This window comes from Diabrotica virgifera, chromosome 8 (assembly GCF_917563875.1).
Source record: "Diabrotica virgifera virgifera chromosome 8, PGI_DIABVI_V3a".
In the NCBI taxonomy this organism is placed as follows: Eukaryota; Metazoa; Arthropoda; class Insecta; order Coleoptera; family Chrysomelidae; genus Diabrotica; species Diabrotica virgifera.
The window spans coordinates 96,243,987-96,266,149 of record NC_065450.1 but is presented as its reverse complement, the minus strand read 5'-3'; the positions used below and the strand labels follow the sequence as shown (position 1 = coordinate 96,266,149).

The 22,163-nt window shown below is 33.4% G+C and overlaps 1 protein-coding gene across 3 annotated transcripts in view; it reads right to left on the bottom strand.

Annotated features, from left to right (window-relative positions):
- LOC126889345 (uncharacterized) overlaps nucleotides 1-22,163 on the bottom strand; it is a 110,742-nt gene that overhangs the window by 29,712 nt on the left and 58,867 nt on the right. For 2 of the 3 annotated variants that reach the window (XR_007700001.1, XM_050657580.1), the window contains exon 3: nucleotides 15,727-15,798. The exons of the other annotated variant lie outside the window; for it this stretch is intronic. Coding sequence is in view for 1 of the 2 variants with exons in the window: in XM_050657580.1 (XP_050513537.1) it covers nucleotides 15,727-15,798 (72 nt within the window). In the remaining variant the exon portion in view is untranslated. The remainder of the gene's footprint in view (nucleotides 1-15,726; nucleotides 15,799-22,163) is intronic. 3 annotated transcript variants of the gene reach the window in all.

Below are 22,163 nucleotides of genomic sequence, written 5' to 3'. Positions count from 1 at the left end.
AAATGTTAATTAAAAAATTTCGGTCGAAATAATAACCAGCAAGATTATGATACACCAGAATAACTATGATTTTCGTATAAAAAAGCACTATACCTATTCAACGTACCTTACAGGATTGAAATTGGACCATTTGAGCGGTCTCAGGAATGTTATAAAGAAAAAGTTTTTTGGCTTATAAACAAATAGAACCCCTCAGAAAATATTAGATTACATTAAATTAAGTTAACGCTGTTGAAAAGGGCACGGCTTCTGTGTCCTTTTCGAAGAAAAACAAATTGAATTGCGAGGAGTGATTCCAGGTATAACCGGTCAAATTTGACCGGCATTTGCGACAGAGGAGTTACAAACAACAGATTTTAATCTTTGAACCATTAGATACCTTTTAATTCCGGTCCTCTTTGTACATACAAATTTTCATATCTTCAAGACACTCATAACAAAAAAGATTTATGTCACTCTCACCAAATTATTTAATTATTGATAAATAATTACTTCCCTCAAATTTTAGTTGAAAATTAAAGATTTTGTTTGGAAAACCCGAATTTTCCGAGGAAAATTTCCGTCGAAGGAAATTGGAATAAATTATCAATGTGCAGAATTAAATTACTGTCAATTTTTATGTGAGTGTTTAGGTTTAAAGTTAAAATTTTCGGAGTTAGAGAGCAATAATAAAAAAAAAGATTTCGGAGCGCTCATTTGTTTATAAACAAAATAGCACACTTTCTGTGGACTTTGCACAGCTATATTACTAATATAGGAAATCATAAGATTTGATTTCAGCATGTCCACCAATAAAATAGCTGGTAATTAATTTTCCTTGTTTTTTACTAATTTTCCCAGATTATTACCTTACACCTTTCATTGAGTTGATGATTCATGTTGTGGACATTCTTAATTATTATATTTCTAATTTAATACTATTCTATCTAATTCCTCAAAACAAGCAACTTTCAATTAAACCCAGATATATTATAATACCTTTTGCTTTAGTTTTCCTTGCAAGAAATAAACAAAACACATCTAAACTAAACCTAACCTCGCTTTTGGCCATTCATTCATCCCCGTGTCAAATAATTTCGACAGTCGAAATTATAATATCAACACCCTTTTTAAAGTCGCTATTAATTTCGATAGTCGCTATTTCATGACGTCACTTCGTTAGTTCAACTAAAATCCACAAGGCTCGCACAATCGCATTTCAACCGTCGCCATATTGAAAGCGACTTGTTTTTGGTCGAAATTTGATTTAGAATCAGGGCCCAGCCTTTCTTGAAACATAATACCAGTATTGTATACCTATAATATTAAACTGAGTAATACTACATATTACAATAGAGTTGTCATAATGAATTTTATTAGTTCTGTAAGGATTTTCCCGGACCCCCTTGCATTTTTAGCAATTTTTATTGCGCAATTAAACAGATAACATTATGGGCGGCATTAACTTTTTGCATCCCCCACTAATATTCGCTCTATACCATTATGCCGGCTCTAAGGAGAGAAACACGAAAATAATGCGAAATATGGAAAATGAAAGACAGTTAATATTTCAATCTGTTTCAGACGCAACCAAAATCCACTTACGTACGTTTCAACCTATTGGGATCTTGAGAGAGGCCTGTGGTCCCCTCTGAATCAAAAAGAAAACCAAGATCCGAAAATCTAAAACTTCTAACGTTGGAACCAAAATTCTGGTGACGTTAGATGTTTTAGATTTTTGGATCTCAGAATTTTTTCAAAATCATTTATTAGTTTTCTCAGGATTCGAAAAAAGTGAATGCATTTAAAAAGACTGGAGCCGAAATTTTACGCCTACGCCCTTAAGGTTTTTTTAGAAATCATTTATAACTGGGTTTACAGAAAGCTGGAACTTAATATAAGCGAGACAGAGTTGGAATTTAAAAATGAGCTAGGCACTAGATAAGCTGTGTTTGCTCTAAAATGTTCTAACACTGCGTTGCTTGGGGTCAATGAAAAAATACACACCTGTTTTATACAGGGTGTCCCGAAAAGATTGGTCATAAATTATACCGCACATTCTGGGGTCAAAAATAGTTCGATTGAACCTAACTTACCTTAGTACAAATGTGCTCATAAAAAAAGTTACAGCCCTTTGAAGTTACAAAATGAAAATCGATTTTTTTCAATATATCGAAAACTATTAGACATTTTTTATTGAAAACGGACATGTATGATTCTTATGTCAGAAACATCTTAAAACAAAATTATAGTGAAATTTGTCCACCCCATAAAAATTTTATTGGGGTTTTGTTCCCTTAAACCTCCCCAAACTTTTGTGTACGTGCTAATTAATTCATTACTGGTAACCATTCGTTAAACACAACGTTTTTAAAACTTTTTTGTCTCTTAGTATTTTTTCGATAAGCCAGTTTTTATCGAGATGCGGCTTCTTTTTTAATATATTTACATAAACATTTTCTGTGGGTTTTGCTCCTTTAAACCCCCCAAATGTTTGTGTACGTTCCAATTAAACTATTATTGTGGTACCATTAGGTAAACACAGTGTTTTTAAAACTTTTTTGTCTCTTAGTCTTTTTTTGATAAGTCACCTTTTATCGAGATGTGGCTTCTTTTTTAAAATATACATAAAAATGTAAATTATAAATAAATTTTCAGATTAACAGGTCTCTATAATCGTACTTAACCATATACAAATATGTGGTGGATTCGAAAAATATTCAAAATATCTCGATAAATACTAGCTTATCGAAAAAGTACTAAGAGGCAAAAAAGTTTTAAAAATATTGTTTTTAACTAATGGTAATACAATATTAATTATATTCGAACGTACACAAAAGTTTGGGCGGGTTTAAGGGAACAACACCACCATAAAGTTATAACGATCAGATGGACACGAGGTCATGGAGGCTGAACCAGAAGGATCAGGACGATATTATCCTTGGATGGAATAAGGAATGACCGAAGATGGAAAGGTCCAATCGTTTACATTGACGAAACAAAGGCCACGTTGCTCAGTCGGAAGAGATGTGGGCATGGTTCTTTGGGTTGGGCTTCTGTTACAATGATAGATGGTAAATGAATAAATAATGGTATGCGAATAGAGCTAATGAAACGACGATAAACAAAAGATAAATAGATAACATTAACTGATGGTTTGACACTTGGACTCTAAGGAAACGGAAATACTTAATACTCAAACGAAAATATAGGGCGCCAGGTATTTTGACCAAAAAATACTCAAAGGAACAATAATTAACAAAACATAACACAACAATAACAAATTAGCAAGAATGCTACGACAAGACATCAATGTACTAATCTTGAGCTGTAAAAAAATTAAATAAAATACGACATCGTAAGTTTCAATGTAACATTTATTAAAATACTCTACGAAATCTCAATATTTACACAATACGTACAGTGTATACGCAGTATAAGATCGCCAACAACAAAATTAAGAAACCAAAAAATACCTAAACCGTTAATCTATAAGACAAAAGTTGGCGACATAATAACAATCACTGCATATAAATTGGTGTATTCACCAACACAGTAATACTAAAAAAATGGAATGTAAGTGAACGAATATAACTATTAATTATTAACTCAAAAAAAAATGAACTGTAGTTACTCGAAACAATAAAAAATCCATACTCTAAATAAAAACTAGAAATTTTACCGTTCACTTACAACAAAAAAAGAAAGAGCTCTTTGTTCATATTTATACCTATCTAACAATACTTAATAACACTCTAATAATACTCAGAAAAATATCTACATAATGTAAATGTTTATAGTTTAAATGATCACCCATTTAAAAATAAAAAGATAATCATCAACTTCATACTAAAAGTATGACCTACTTTTCAGAATGTCACTATCACAAACTGGGCGAAAACTTTAGGTCATTGAACTTATTTCACGAAAGCACACAAAATTGTCCTTGCCCTGGACATAACAAAGGCGTCTCTACTAATTTCTTCAATAAGTAAAAGATGAGTGACTTACTTAAAACATCTGTTAGAGGGTAGGATGGCCCTTTGTAAGCCGGCAGGCTCTCAAGGTGTGGAAGATGGTCATGAAGAAATTCAACTTTACGACACAGTCGAAAGAATAATAGTATTTAACAGTGTTCATAAAATAGCAGCTGGACAACATAATGCATAGGTGGAAGGTGGAAGGTGAAAGGTGGACCCTTTAAAAAAATAGAAAACGCAATTGTACAATTATTGTACATACCAATAAACAGTCATTAATACTCTTACCTGCCTAATCGGCGGGGCCCACAATACACGAACAAACTTGATCTCACATAATGACTATATTAACTCAACTCACAAATGATGCAGAATTTTGAGAATTTGTGGTTTTTATGAACCTTTGGCGTCCTTTGTTTGTGGTGGGGTTTTAACCAATGAAAATTATGGGAAACTGTGAGAGATATTCAAGAACAGATTTCCTTACCACTCGTAAAAGGGCTTAGCAAATCTAATACTTAAGATGACTTATGGGATGCAAGGCCCATATCATTCACCAGAAAGCTATTAAAGTCTAACAGTCGACTCTATCGATAGCACATATGTGTTTCTAAGAAAAACAACGCCGATAGGGACTCTAAGATCTAATCAGTTAAGATAAAAGCGTGAAATGAGGGGGGCTAGACCAAAATCTACACTGGGAAAACTTAAACGTTATACAGCTTCCCCCCACGATTTAAACCGTGGTGTAATACCACTGTTTACAATCGGAGTCTGCAGTAAGCACCATAAACAAAAGACTGACCATCAAGCAGTAGCCTGGAATAGTTGGTAGTCATCTAGATTTACTAAAATTGGTGGTGGTCCTCGAATTGCTTGAACACAAGTGACCAAATCAAAAAAAGCTAATAAGCAACTAAACTCAAACACCAAACTAAAAGGGTTATCTCTAAGATAAACTAAACGCAAATAAAACACAAAAACTAGGAACTATATATACAAGGACTACTCTAATTCTAAACGACTAAGGCAGCAAACACCTACAGTGTTGCTCTAATCCTTATCATAAAACTAAACATTCAACTCGAAAGTCGACTCAAAGTATGGTTCGTTGACTCGCAAGTGCAACAACCAACGGCAGATATCTACACAAATGGCTCTAGCCAAACTAAGAATGTGGAACATACCAATGTTGAAGTTTTGGACGCGAAAATCAAAGTTGCTCCAGCTCAACAAAGGCGATTGGCCAACAAGGTAACGTAGGCAAACTTCGTTATGGTTGTCCCCTCAACCGGTAACTAGGTAAGCGTCAAGCAATGCTAAGGTTTTGACTGCAAGATCAAAGCAAACAAAGTGTCGAAATTCCAACAGCTGGTCGAAATTTTATGACAGGGAACGAAAACAGGTTGGCCAAAAGTTCCGTAAAAATCTTCTGGGGTTAACCACGGCAGAAAATTTTCAATCGAGAAACTCCCAGAAAAACAAGGAATGTAATCAGGACAAGATATGTCTGAATACATTATAAGATATTATTATAAATAACTTTAATAATATCTACTCAACTCAAATAAAGTCAACTCCATTGGAATTAACTCAAAACCAAACGCAAAATTAGCACAAGCAAACTCAACACAAAAATATTTGTCATAGTGCTTCCACTAACAACAAACAAACTCGAGTTCTAACAAACTCGACTAAACGCATAGGTGCCTTGGAGTCTCTCATCCAGGACTTTATGAGGCAAACTCAAAAATTGCCACGGAGTCTTGCATCCGGGACTTCATGAGCTAAACTCAAAAATTGCCACGGAGTCTTGCATCCAGGACTTTAATAATAACAGACGCACTAGTTATAGCTAGTGGTTTGTTTATTTGATTTCACTTTGCCGGTCTAGGACAAAGCATTTCGCAATCAAACATTCCCAAAGTAAGTATAATGTTCACAGAACACTAACTCAAAAAAAATTACTGCTATCCCGACAACATGTACCGGAAGAGCCTAAACAAATGCAAACAGCAAACAGAATACAAAAGCAAATAAACACGAGTAATATATAAAATTACCAAAGCACAATTACTATCTCACGTAACGAATAAATTCGAACTCAAACAAAAGGAATAGAGGAGTTAGTAAAAGTTGCCAAGGAGTTCTCAACAAAGATATATAGAAGAAAATGAACAAAGGAAAGTTAAGATAATTATTGTCGAAATCTACCTTTAATTAGGACCGGAAGTAATTACGCATACTAGACGCCTTATTATTATAATATATATGATAATATATTATTATAAAGGTACTTAAATCGTTAGGTTAAATCACAGGTAGCTCACAGGTAGGGAAGTGTCACAATTTAGTAGGGACTTAGGTCCTACATAGATACGACATTTTATCGAAATACTATTTTATGAAAGCCGCAAGAATAAAATTGATTCTGTAAATACATCTGGGCCTAGTACGTGCCTGTATTTAACAAAAAAATTTCACCCTTTATTAGCCGACACAAAATTGCCAAAACATTATCCTAATTCACCCAAACTATCGACAGAACTAACAATAATTACTCGAATTCTTTTACTCGAAACAAAAAATATTTGCATTATCTGCTAACTAAACATCGAAAATTTATATTCACGAGTCAAACTACTTGTGAAATATAAACAAGCAATAAGATGCTACTTTTTACATCTCATTAATACCTAAAATAGGGTCATAGCCCTTTAAAAATATCTACTATCAAAATAAGTGTATCTACAAGCTTTTGCGGTTGCAACATATGCTAAATAAAAGCTAATAAAAACATTACGCCTCTTTATCTGAAATTAGGGCCAAAAGACACACTTAAATACCTCTAGCCCTGACAGATGTTATTGGGGGTGGAACAAGAATTTTGAAATGTCAACCACCTTATCGTAGGCTAGTCGAAAAATATTAAGATTACCTAACGGTAAACGAAGACTCTACACTGAAAAAAGGAATATTTTCTGGACTGGAAGTAGTTTTGTACCGAATAGATTTTAGAATGCTGATATTGGAATGGTAAAACATAATTTCTCAAACATATTTCACAACAGCATGCGCCGAGGTCTTTCACTCGCGACTAATAGCTAATTGTAAAAAACAATTTCTGGAATGGACAGCTTAACTTCTTTCATTTAAGACTTAAATCACAAACCTAAAACAATAGCATGACGGAAAGCTGCAGGACTCTTTCATTCTCCAGACTAACACCACGCCATGACTAGAACTCTCTATAACCACTCAAAACATTCTGGTACCGAAAAACATACGATATCAACCAAATAGGATATCATCAAAAATACATAACCACATTAAAATCCGAAAATATAAGGCAGAGAAATCATTACAACAATACTATTCTACAACGTCAGAAAAGATTGGTCATAAAACCGGACAGAACAATATCGTTGAACGACGAAGAAGCATGTACCCGAAAATTTAGAAGACAACGCAATAATAATAGTGATAGTTGCTACCTCTAAAAACAGTTACAAAGCATTTCATAACTCAAAAACGGTACCTAAATGCAATAAAATTAACGCAATACAGTACAAAAAATATACCGCAACACAATACATATACAAAAAATATAAAAAGTAAAATGCACTATACATACACTGATATAATGCAAACTGAAATAAATCACAAAAGTTGCAAAGTACTACACAAAACAAAAGTAAAAATCAAAAAGTTAAACAATTACAACTTCTTTGTGATTTGCTACAAAAAATACACAGCTCAAGATCTAGATACCTTTACCTTAATTAGATACATAACAAAAGACGTATCCCTTTGACATAAGGAAAAGTAATAAAAATGCTCAAATCTACTCAACTAAAAACATATCTAAAGAAAAAAGATCGATACTATACTATATACTTCACAGAATGGTACTCTAGAATGCGAAAAGGCAGGAATGAAAGTGTAAGGTACTACACTGACATTTAAATACTAAAAACGGAAATAAACAAACTAAAATGTGTCAAAATATTATTATCTATTAGCGAAAAATAACTCAAAAAATATTTTATCAATAAAAATAGCTGAAAATTAGCCAAACTTGAACAAAAAAAGAAAATCAGGTCTAATAGGAACATGATAAAAAGAAAATCATGCTTCACGCATAGACAAGAAAATATATATAGCCCGTGAAAAGGCAATTGACAAAGCTCTACGAAATTATGTATAAGGCAACCATAGGTAACAGAAGAAGTCCCACGTAATTTGTATAAGGCTCCACGAGAGGGGCGCCAATTTGTATAACGATCAGATGGACACGAGGTCATGGAGGCTGAACCAGAAGGATCAGGACGATATTATCCTTGGATGGAATAAGGAATGACCGAAGATGGAAAGGTCCAATCGTTTACATTGACGAAACAAAGGCCACGTTGCTCAGTCGGAAGAGATGTGGGCATGGTTCTTTGGGTTGGGCTTCTGTTACAATGATAGATGGTAAATGAATAAATAATGGTATGCGAATAGAGCTAATGAAACGACGATAAACAAAAGATAAATAGATAACATTAACTGATGGTTTGACACTTGGACTCTAAGGAAACGGAAATACTTAATACTCAAACGAAAATATAGGGCGCCAGGTATTTTGACCAAAAAATACTCAAAGGAACAATAATTAACAAAACATAACACAACAATAACAAATTAGCAAGAATGCTACGACAAGACATCAATGTACTAATCTTGAGCTGTAAAAAAATTAAATAAAATACGACATCGTAAGTTTCAATGTAACATTTATTAAAATACTCTACGAAATCTCAATATTTACACAATACGTACAGTGTATACGCAGTATAAGATCGCCAACAACAAAATTAAGAAACCAAAAAATACCTAAACCGTTAATCTATAAGACAAAAGTTGGCGACATAATAACAATCACTGCATATAAATTGGTGTATTCACCAACACAGTAATACTAAAAAAATGGAATGTAAGTGAACGAATATAACTATTAATTATTAACTCAAAAAAAAAATGAACTGTAGTTACTCGAAACAATAAAAAATCCATAGGTACTCTAAATAAAAACTAGAAATTTTACCGTTCACTTACAACAAAAAAAGAAAGAGCTCTTTGTTCATATTTATACCTATCTAACAATACTTAATAACACTCTAATAATACTCAGAAAAATATCTACATAATGTAAATGTTTATAGTTTAAATGATCACCCATTTAAAAATAAAAAGATAATCATCAACTTCATACTAAAAGTATGACCTACTTTTCAGAATGTCACTATCACAAACTGGGCGAAAACTTTAGGTCATTGAACTTATTTCACGAAAGCACACAAAATTGTCCTTGCCCTGGACATAACAAAGGCGTCTCTACTAATTTCTTCAATAAGTAAAAGATGAGTGACTTACTTAAAACATCTGTTAGAGGGTAGGATGGCCCTTTGTAATGGAGAATTCTCACGACGAGGTCGAGGCGCGTGTTGAAGCGAGCTTCAAGTGGGTCCTAATTTAAACGTCGGCAAAGAGAGATATAATATATATAATAGTGGAAAAGAAAGAGAACGCAGATACCCTACAAGACGGTAAAATTAGTAATATTTACTTTGTGATAAAATGTCCCGAATATGTCCCGAAGAATACAGGCAACCAAAAAGTTGACCGTCCTCAGTGGTGGAGATAAAAATATTAGTTGGTTTTTTTAATTCTCACAATGATAAAAATTAGAACAAAACGTAGTTTGACCATAAAATTACCACGCCACTGATCGTACCCTCGGCTGACGAGACATCCACACTATCCACAGGCTAATAAATTTTAGCAATTGGTGTTATTTTAAGGGTCATAAATACCAAATTTTGACAGAAATTTCTCCATCTCTTCTTGGGTTTAATCTTTTTCACGTTGGGTTGAATCGCGTCTTCAGTTTTTATCTTTTTCTGTTACATTTTTTTATTTCACTCATAATGTCGCAACAAGCTCTGTCAGTTTTCCTCTTAAGCCGGCAGGCTCTCAAGGTGTGGAAGATGGTCATGAAGAAATTCAACTTTACGACACAGTCGAAAGAATAATAGTATTTAACAGTGTTCATAAAATAGCAGCTGGACAACATAATGCATAGGTGGAAGGTGGAAGGTGAAAGGTGGACCCTTTAAAAAAATAGAAAACGCAATTGTACAATTATTGTACATACCAATAAACAGTCATTAATACTCTTACCTGCCTAATCGGCGGGGCCCACAATACACGAACAAACTTGATCTCACATAATGACTATATTAACTCAACTCACAAATGATGCAGAATTTTGAGAATTTGTGGTTTTTATGAACCTTTGGCGTCCTTTGTTTGTGGTGGGGTTTTAACCAATGAAAATTATGGGAAACTGTGAGAGATATTCAAGAACAGATTTCCTTACCACTCGTAAAAGGGCTTAGCAAATCTAATACTTAAGATGACTTATGGGATGCAAGGCCCATATCATTCACCAGAAAGCTATTAAAGTCTAACAGTCGACTCTATCGATAGCACATATGTGTTTCTAAGAAAAACAACGCCGATAGGGACTCTAAGATCTAATCAGTTAAGATAAAAGCGTGAAATGAGGGGGGCTAGACCAAAATCTACACTGGGAAAACTTAAACGTTATAAAGTTTTTATGGGGTGCACAAATTTCACTTTATTTTTTTTTAAATGTTGCTGCCATAAAAATGCCACATGTCCATTTTCAATAAAAAATCTTTAAGAGTTTTCGATATATGAAAAAAAATCGATTTTCATTTTGTAGCTTGAACGGGCTGTAACTTTTTTTTTGTGCATTATTGTATATAGGTAAGTGAAGTTCAATCAACCTATTTTTGACCCCAGAATCTTACAATTTTACAACAGATCTTACAATCTTACAATCAACAGCTGTTACTGACAAATTCAAAGACCTTTCTTTGAATTTGTCAGTAACAGCTGTTGATTGTAAAAATGGTAGCCATTTTTTAAAAACACATTAAATGTGATATTTTAGACATCAAGGGTTTTTACCCTGACCAGTGGTTAGATCCCTAGGTTGATTTTAAATAATAGAATGTGTTTGTTCGAAGTTTTCTCTTCATTTGAGGTATTTACACCTATAAGACGATAGCTCTGATGATGGCATTAAAAATGCTGAAAGTACTTAGCTGATTTTAATAAATTTATTTACACAGTATCAGTCTTTTGAAAACATACACCAGTTCCCGTTTTGATTTATATAGAAGTGTGTACAAGTCAAACAGTCTTTTTCTATTCAAAAAATAGAAGACACATTAAATAGAATGAAAGGTGATACGAGATACAGTATGATGATTTAATTATAAGAAGTATATGATAAAATTTTATTAGGATCTTCAAAAATGAAAAATGAAGATAACGTATATATATACATAGAAATTATAATTTGCATCGAGATCTTAGCGCGTGAACCTTTACGCTGTGAGCCAATCTTGCGCCTCATAGCGCGCCATTAAAATATCGACATCTTAGCCAAAAATAAACTTACGAACAGTTTCTAAGCTCAAATTGTTCCTTTTGAGTTTTTTTATCATTATTGTTCATTAAAGTATAAATGTTTATAGCTCAAATTTGCTTGAAACCCGTATAAACAAATGAATGTACAATATTTTTAAGAAAATTATAACTTCAATCGGGTATAACATTAAAACAAATGAAGATCAAATAATTTAACAAACTTTGTTTGGAAGCCTCTTAACTAAGCTTTAAAAGGACACCTTACAGGGCTCATTTACATGCGTAGAAGCCGAGTTACGATCGATAAAGCTTCGAAAAATACTTATTTTGCAATTTGCAATTTGCATTGTGCACTAATTTTACAATATCTTGAGTTCTAATTGTCGGATTTAAGTTAGTAAACGGTTTTTTCTTTGTTTTCTATTAAAGAAAAAAATTTTATTTGAAACATTTTTTGTATCTTATTTAGTTTATGAGCCAGAGCCTTATAAACAATTTATAAACAATTAAATTGTTTATAACAATTTTTTGACCACTCGGATCGAAATCCCCCCTTGAAATTCGTAATCAGCAGCCAAAAATCCATAAGAAACCGTTGAGTTTGTCCATCAGAATTGAAAATGACACGGTGACCTTTATTTGGCGCCTAGACTATTAGGTCTGGTATCTTGTTGGGGTTTGTCGGCCAATAAGTTGGCTTCCCTGTTGATAAGGTAGTGGCTCCGTATTCGTTCACAGCTTTTAAAAGTTCTCTGCCTTTTGTTGTGGTTAAACTTGAGCCCCAGTGGGTATTTTTAGCATTATAATCGCCTCCTACTATAAATCTATTTCCCAGCTCGTTAAAGAGGTCAATATATTCCTCCTTATTTATTGAATGTTTCGGAGGACTATAATAGATTGCTGCCACTATCAGTGGCTATCTATTAGTTCTAAGTGTTACTGCAGTTAACTGCACTTTTTCTGTTACGTAGTTTGCTTCTTCGTAATGTTGTAAATTTTCTTTAATTATCACTGCACTTCCTCCTTTTGCATTATTATCAGGATGAATCGCATGATGTACTCTATAACCGTGAAATTTGGTAAATGAGTCTTTAGTAAAATGAGTCTCTGAGATGAGGCATACATCTATATTTTCTGTCTGTAGAACTAACTGAAGCTCCTGCTGGTGGTTCAGGAGTCCATTTGCATTCCACACTAGTACCTTAATTGTATTAATATTGTTTCGATTTAGGTATAGCTCCTTTGGCACTATATTCTAATCTTTTTAGTCTCTCATCCAGTGGTGTTATGATTTGTTCTTGATTTTATAGCTTCGCTAATATGAGTTGCAGACTTAGTTCGATATTATTAGTTCGTTCCTCCTTTTTGCTACTTTTCTTTTCGTTGTTTACTGCATTGGCAAATGATACATTTTCATTAACTTGCCTGCTTACTGAAGGATGTTTATTAACCACCCTTTTTTTATCTATGGCTCTATTCCTCATGTTTTGTAGTTCAATAGCCACTTTACAGCCACGATAGTTAGCTGTGTGCTCTTGTCCACAATGTACGCATTTAGGTTTGACATCTTTTGGTTTGGTTTTTTTTGATAATTTTTTTTATCAAATTGTAAAAATCAATATTTTTAGCTCGGACAATTTTTTTAAGGTTTTTTGGACCATTCTGGATAAAAAAGGTCTCTTCTAATTTTTCTCTAAAGTTGATCGTTTTCGAGGTAAAAGCATTTTAAAATTGAAAAAAAAAAAAAACGAAAAATGACGATTTTCGAGGCTTAATAACTCAGTTAAAAGTTATTACTATGAAAGTCAGAAAGAGACTAAATCAAAGTTTAAATCCCCCTACAAGATCCTAAAGAAATTTTTGTCATTATTTGATTACTAAGTTGTTATTTCTAAGTTATAATAATGAGCGCCATGCACGTATAGGCCGTCCATGATTAGTGCGAAAGAGATGACATTCAGGCAGTCCAATAGCGAATCTCACTCGCACTCACATTTACAGCCGGGTCAATACGATCTTATCGCTCATTATTAATAATTAAAAACAACAGCTTAGAAATAAATTAATCACACAAATTTCTTTAAGATCATATAGGGAGGGCTTTAAATTTGATTTACTCAGTTTCTGACTTTCTAAATAATAATTTTTAAACGAGTTATTATTTCTTAAAAATGGCCATTTTCGCGTTTTCCAAATTTTAAATTGCTTATAACTCAAACACGATCATTTTTAGAGAAAAATTACAGATCTTTTTTGTCCGGAATAGTCTAAAAAATCTAAAAAAAATTGTCCGGGCCGAAAATATTGTTTTTAATAATGATATTGAATAGAAAATGAACAGTGCCGATGTAGTTGTAGTTATCTGTTATCTTTTTGTTGCTAATGATCATAAGGATCGTAACATTTACGTTTATATTGAGCTCATATTGTTAACTGTAATACGTGATTTTTTTAGAAGAACTTGCAGATTGTCCTGAAATATTAAGGTCTCATTTGCATATCTGCTGTTGTCGTAGAATACCTTTTTCAGTTTCGTGCAAAGTTTTAATAAATCTTCTTCCAGAGTAGAGATTGAAAATTAGAGGAGACAAAATTGCCCTGCCTTACTCCACGCATGATTTTCACATATTCGTTGTGTTCACCTCAAGTCTTAGATTTGCATAAACAAAAATGTTTATAATTATTTTCAGATCTTGGTTGATAATTTCTGTTCCTTTTAGTATTTCCATCATATTGGCAAGCTGCACTCTATCAAACGCTTTCTCGTACCTAATCAACCAGACATGCGTACATGTCGCAATTTATCTCTGTCAACTAAAACACTAAGGGCCGGTTGTTCGAACGCTAATCAACAATGATCATTATTAAATATTTAATTACTGTCACCAAAACTGTCAATGTCAACATTGTTTGGGTTGCTGAAAACATAATTAATTAAAATTATGAGATTTATTATTAATTATGTTAATAATTATTGTTATATTAATTGATTATAGTCTCAGAATGGTAATTAATTATGTTTTAACAATTGACATTGACAGTAATTAATTATTTGATAATGATCATTGTTGATTAGCGTTCGAACAACCGGCCCTTAAACTTACCATTTTGATCAAAAATTTGGTTATATAAAGTACTTACGTGGGTGAATCAAATATAAACCGACCTTTCCGCCCCCGCTTAGCATAAACTGGTGAATATGTCTAAATTAGTCCTGTAGTGAAAGATTATAAGTCTAATGTGTGACTGCGCGCTACCGCCTTTTCTATAATGACGTGCAGTCAGTTACTGTTGCGATGAGCGATGAGCGAGAGAGTAGTGTCATGTTCGGTTGCACAACGTATTTTTATAAAAATTCCTTGCAAAAGACAATGTTGTTCCCGCTGAAATTTTGCGATTATTAAAAAATCAATATGGGGAATCAATACTGTCCAGTACACAAGTAATATTTTGGCACAGGCAAGTTCGCGAAGGACGAGACGAGACGCCGCGCCGTGCAAGTCAACAACGACGTCCAAAAATTGTCCGATAAAATCGAAAACTCGTTTGTCTACAGGCAAAGTTCAAGAGATTGTTTTGGGACTACCGTGGCGTCTTGTTGCTGAATTTGCTTCATGCGAGACCAACCATTAATGCCGCTTATTAATGTAGTCTTTTGGATCATGTTCAGGCTGCCTGCCTATAGGTACAAAAGACGGCGATGTCCTTACGACATGTTGCTCTTGCATGACAACGCCCGACCATATACAGCTGCCCTAACACAAGAAAAAATAGCGGAAATGCATTTGACTCTCGTTGAACATGCTGCATACAGTCCTGATCTTTCGCCATGTGATTACCACATGTTCGGTTCATTAAAAGATGCACTAGACGGAGTGTGTTTTGATGATGACAATCAAGTGGAGCAATTCGTGAGCACTTGGTTAGATACTCTCCCTCATTCTCTTTGTGAAAATATAATGCAGAAGGACGGAATGTATACAAAAAAATGAGGTATTGTTTAATTGTTGTAATTATAATTAAATAAAAAGTTATTAGCAAAGGTCGGTTCATATTTGATTCACCTCTCGAACAATATACAACGTATTTACAATATCACTATAACATTCATAAAGTACAATAAGCCAATTGGCCACAATTAGACAAGAAAAAAACGAAGATTTTGATTATTAACAACGATTATAAAATTAAGACTAGACATTAATAAGTCACCTTTCACAGATTGAAATAAATTTGGGCTTGACCTAGTAAGATTTATTCTTACCTTTGTCTTCAAAGAATGGTCCATTTGATTTTAAATCTTGTCTTTTGACTTCTATTTCATTTATCCTTTCATCTAAAAATATAATATGAAATATATTATAGTCTTGTCGCCAGGGGGGGTACAACGGCCTCCTTTATTCAGATGAACTTACCCAAGTTTTTTTCATGTATTTTGACCCGTAGAATACGAATTTTTTGGGTAACAGTTGATCCGGATGTCGATAAGATTGTTATTGACCAAGAACTTGAGGAATTACATAACCGCGATCTCTCGCAAAACAAAACATTTTTTGGTATTTTTTGGGTCATTCTAAGCAAAACATGTTTCTACAATTGTTTTCGTAGGATGGCTAGTTTTCGAGATAACCGCGGTTGAACTTTCAAAAAATCGAAAAATTGCAATTTTTGGACCCGAATAACTTTTGATTAAAAAATAAAATAGCCAGTCTGCTTACCGCATTTGAAAGTTTAAGTCAAATTATATCGGTTTTAATTATTTGCATTGCTAAAAATTTATTTTTTTATTGTTTAACAAAGCTATAAACACATAGTGTTTCCCGTGCCTTTACATGCATTTTAACGCATGCTACGTAGAAATAGCCTCGATTGCACTAGTACCTATTCTACCTACTCGTTAGATTTTAAATGAGAAATCATAGAAAACATCACTTACGCACTAGGTGTTTGTAGCTTTGTTTAACAATAACACAATAAATTTTTAGCAATGCAAATAATCAAAACCGATATAATTTGACTTGAACTTTCAAAGGCGCTAAGCAGAATTTCTATTTTATTTTTTAATCAAAAGTTATTCGGGTTTAAAAATTGCCGTTTTTCGATTTTTTTAAAGTTCAACCGCGTTTATCTCGAAAACTGAGCATCCTACGGGAAAACTTGTTAGAACATTTTTTACTTAGAATGACCCAAAAAATACAAAAAAATGTTTTGTTTTGTGAGAAACCTCTGTTATGTAATTCCTCAAGTTCTTGGTCAATAACAATCTTATCGACATCCTGATCAACTGTTACCCAAAAAATTCGTATTCTACGGGTCAAAATACATGAAAAAAACTTGGGTAAGTCCATCTGAATAAAGGAGGCTGTTGTACCCTCCCTGGCGACAGGACTATTAGGGAAAGTGCAATTTTTAAGAAAATCGCTAACATTTAAATAAAAAATATTAGTCGTCAGTATGCCAGTCAGTCATCCCATATAAATTTTTGACTTACGAATATTAGCAGTCCATCTACGCCAATTATTGGAACGATTAGCATTATCATAATTAATAGAATAGAATAAATCACCATATTATTCGAACAATACTTGTCCCTTGTCATCGAGATAATAATTAACACCAATATAATACAAAATTTAGAAAACATCATTTAGACAATCAAACCACATCATGCAGAAGAAATTCAAGAACAAATTGATTTAAATGATGAAAGCACAAAAACCAACCATGTTACTCCTAATGAATTAGATACAGAAATAAAGCATAATTTGAATCCGAAAAAAGCGCCTGGCTTTGATCTTATTACTGGTGAGATTTTAAAGCAGCTGCCGAAGAAAACTATTATGAAACTGACCCACCTTTTCAACGCTTCATATAGACTTAAATATGTTCCGAAATTGTGGTAAGTGGTAGAGATGATAATGATAACTAAACCTGGCAAATAACCTCACGAAGTATCATCGTACAAATAAATATCACTCATCCCTGTGATAGCAAAACTCTATGAAAAAATGCTCCTAAAAAGGCTAAAGCCAATAATTAAAGAGAGACAACTAATCCCATCATACCAATTTGGACTTAGAGAGAGCCATTCTACTATTGAGCAAGTGCATAGGATCACTGACATCATAGAAATGGCACTGGAAGAAAAGAACGTTTACACAACTGTCTAAACTGCGCTATCACCTACCAGAACAGTACGCCCAACTCTTAGAGTCATACATATCAGACAGATACTTCAGAGTAAAGCAGGAGGAAGCATGCTCTGATTTGAGACAGATTAGAGCTAGTCTTCCACAAGGAAGTGTCCTTGGACCAGTTCTGTACATTTTATACACCAGAGATATTCCTCAACTACGTCAATATACTATTACTACATTTGCAGATAACACAGCAATTATCTCAGTGAAAATAATGATCAAGAAGCAGCACATAACCTTCAGAACTCCATAGATCAGATATATAAATGGACCAAAGCGTGGAGAATCAAGTTGAATAAAAGCAAATCCATAGATATTGATTTTCCAATAAAAGGAGGCAATACATACCAATCAGAATAAATGATATCCAGATTCCATATGAGAATACTGCAAAATATCTAACGATCGAAGATAGGCTTCATCGTCACGTGAATGTTGAGGCCCTCCAGCTACTTGACAATACGAACCAGACCAGACGACTCAAAAGAACTAAACCATATGAGCTAGTGTAAAGCGCCTAGTGCGGTACTAAACCATATGAGCTAGTGTAGTGCACATAGTGCGGTAGTGTTCACGTTAATTCAAGTGTAAATAGGCAATATGCTAAAATATAACCTAAAGAAATACTGGTTAGTAAGAGTTTAGCTTAGAAAAATGTAGTTAGGTTAGGTTAAAATTAAGTTTCTCATGGTTCCAACAGTGAACATATTGTAATGTTACTCCGACTGGAGCATTAAAAAAATAATACAAAATAACAATAGAAGTTTTAGTTTTGATTCAATTCGAGTCCATGAACCATCCTCTGATATGTATTTCTAGGTTTACTCGTTATCAAAGAGACTTTGTAAGAAGACAACTGAATCAAAACGCACAAATATATATTTAAACATTCTACCAACGATTACCAACACGACAGATTTATTAGTTTAAGAAGGTGTTAAAAACACCACAAAAATAAAAAAAACAGCAAAATCCTATATAAAAGGTATATTTAAAATCCCGCAAAAGGGCCTCATCAAAATAACATAACTAGTTTTCGACTGGTTTACCAGTCATCATCAGTGCTTACCTAAAATGAATATAACCTGATAAAATAATGCAAATATATTGAAATTTTGACTACGGTTAAAAAATTATCAGTTATACTCACATGCAATGTACATGCTAACCACCAAGATATTATTTAACAAAAATATGTGGGCCAAAGCCCAGTAAAAGTAGTCCGTCAAGGAAACATTGGTTTAAAATGCTACATTAGGTGTGGATGTTTAAAATATTTAGCTAATCTGCCCCAGGTAACATCTGAGCTGTGGATTTGACTTGTTCACATGTTGAAAGTATGACGGCAAGTGACAATGAAATAGATAGAGACCTCCGAAGGATGACAAGACAGAAATAAAACCACAAAAATAGTCATCAATCAAGCAGATATTAAGAACACCACGAGAATAGCCAACAATCGTGGCATCAAAAAAGTCAGAAAAAGGTCAAAAGCGGTCAATTTGTCCAATTAAAGAATTAGTCAGACATAATTAATAATGAAATTGGAAAGAAATCCTTTGTAAAAGGTATAACAATTTTTTATTAAAAATCCCTTAAAAGGGCTACATCACAACAAAACGTTTTCGATTTTTTAAAAAAATCATCATCAGTGTTCGATAAACTGGATGCTAGCTGAGCCACAAAAAAAATATCTGGGTAAAAACCCTTTACATAAAATATAGATGCCTTAAAAGTGCATACTTCAATAAAAAGGCCTGTGATGGTCACATGGCAAACAGGATAATGCCCTAAGGTAAAGTATACAGGTTTCCCAACACGTGGGATCCAAATTGAGTTGATTGATTCAGTTGCCATTAAGTCATTGAAATGTGATCAACTCAATTTGGATCCCACGTGTTGGGAAACCTGTATACTTTACCTTAGGGCATTATCCTGTTTGCCATGTGACCATCACAGGCCTTTGTATTGAAGTATGCACTTTTAAGGCATCTATATTTTATGTAAAGGGTTTTTACCCAGATATTTTTCTTTTGTGGCTCAGCTAGCATCCAGTTTATCGAACACTGATGATGATTTTTTATAAAAATCGAAAACGTTTTGTTGTGATGTAGCCCTTTTAAGGGATTTTTAATAAAAAAAATGTATACCTTTTACAAAGGATTTCTTTCCAATTTTGTGATTGATGGTATACAGCCAACTACAGGAAAACTTTTTCTTTTCCTTGTGGATTTTTTAAATTAATAATGATATGTAGATTACAAACATGAAGACAGTGGAAATTGGAAAGCATCCAGACGATACCTATTATACTCTACTTATGATGTCATTTTGAAGAAATGATAAGGTGCAACATAAGAATATACAGCTGGATCTTATTGAACATCTCTATAAAAACGGCACTATTAAGGCGGGTTGACATTACTAGTGAATAACGAACGTGGCTCACGCTTACGTATTTTGCCCCTGCTATTGTTAGATATTTTATTATCTATTTTCAAACTCGAGCAGTATATTTGTATCTATGCATTGCACGCAATAACGAACGTGGCTCACGCTTACGTATTTTGCCCGTGCTATTGTTAGATATTTTATTATCTATTTTCAAACTCGAGCAGTATATTTGTATCTATGCATTGCATAAATACAAATGTACTGCTCGAGTTTGAAAATAGATAATAAAATATCTAACAATAGCACGGGCAAAATACGTAAGCGTGAGCCACGTTCGTTATTCACTAGTAATGTCAACCCGCCTTTAACGATATCCAGATGCGTAAGAAAATTTTTGGGATATGCATACCAGGCACCTGGGATTCTATAATTTCCCCTCCATATGCTCAATACTTTTGGTAAATACCGCTATCTGGGATGAGTGATTTTTTATATAGGGGCCGTAAGGGCCATACATGACTTAAATCGGGACCAATATAAATAATTAATAAATTCTCAATAAAATATCAATAAAATTTTTCCAAAACTAGCTAGATAAGGAGAAAACTGATATTTTTGAATATTTTTGTGACTTCCTATATAGCATAACTGTTGCTAATAAATTGTTACTCTATAATTGAAAATTAAATCAATAAAGTTACAACTAATAAATATTTTTAGACGAATAAGGAGCATTTTATCAGAAATACCTACAACGGTTAACAGCGGTCATTTGAACGCTATTGAATTTGACGGTCCCTCTTGAAGAATTTCTTGTAATTCACACTGTATTGGCGATAAGATAGAGTTTATTAATTCTTCAAAATGCAAGCTGCAAATTTTTTCATTTGTCTTCCTCTTGTGGGCTCAGTGTGAATGACCTTGGTAAAACGTTTAAGTTTTTTGATTTTAGGTTTGCCTATTTTTGTAATGACACAAAAATTTCTAATGGATAAGGAATTACTGGCTGAACTAAATAACTTGCCTGAAGATCATTCTGATTTTGGTAATACTGCAAAACTGAGACGTTAGTCCAAAATCGTGACGTATTACTTCATACCACAAATCAGCAATAAACTTATAAAACACAATTTACAATTACAGTGGTCGCATTTGATCCATTTGATTTACCACAAGCACCCATAAGTAAGCACCCCAAAAAAGCAATTTCAGCACATCTTGTATAATTGCTGCTTTTCAACCAAAAGAAGTCACAAAACATCCGGAAGAAAACACACTAGCCGAAGTATACAGATACAGAAGCGGATGTAGATTCTCGAGATGTAAAAATACGGTGGTTGTATAGGCACTCATCAAATCTTAAAAAACCTTCTAAACAAAATAATTAAAGAGGCAACAGTTTATTCTAAACAAAGAATCATTGAAGGGTAGCGACTCGCGGCTAATAATTATGGACGCAACCATTATATTATATTTTGTACTGAAACCAAAGTATATAAACAATTGAAAAATGAGACTGTGACAGTCAAGAAACCAGAATGTTGTTTTCACCCATTTGGAAAAATGTGAAAGCGTTGAATTATCCATGTCTTCTGTTCCAGGAAATTTGTAAACAGAACTCATCTGTCATTAACCTATACCAGTTAGAATGACAGATGAGGTGTTCAATGAAAGCTGGACTGAATACCCAAGGATGGTATTAAATATAATAAATTTGACATCGGACTTCCGCTTTTAGAGTTGTTATGCAATATATAACCAGACGTACTCCTTAGCGCCTTAGCAAGGCGAAAACAAATATGTATACACTTCCCGTTTCATGCCTGTTTGTCCCAGAATATAATGAACTTTTACGTTATTAAATCGGATATAATGACAAATGAGGTGTCGAACGAATGCTTATAACTCATAAAGCACCAAAAAAAAATTACTTATTTTTGTACATAATTTTAGACAGATTTCATCATAAAATTAAAATTGTTTGTATTATTCGTGGATCAGGAATGTTAACATGATGAACAAATTAGAATCCTTCGAGATGTGGTCATATCGTAGAACGCTCAGAATATCATGGGTTCAACGTATTTCAAACAGAGAAGTCTTAAACAGA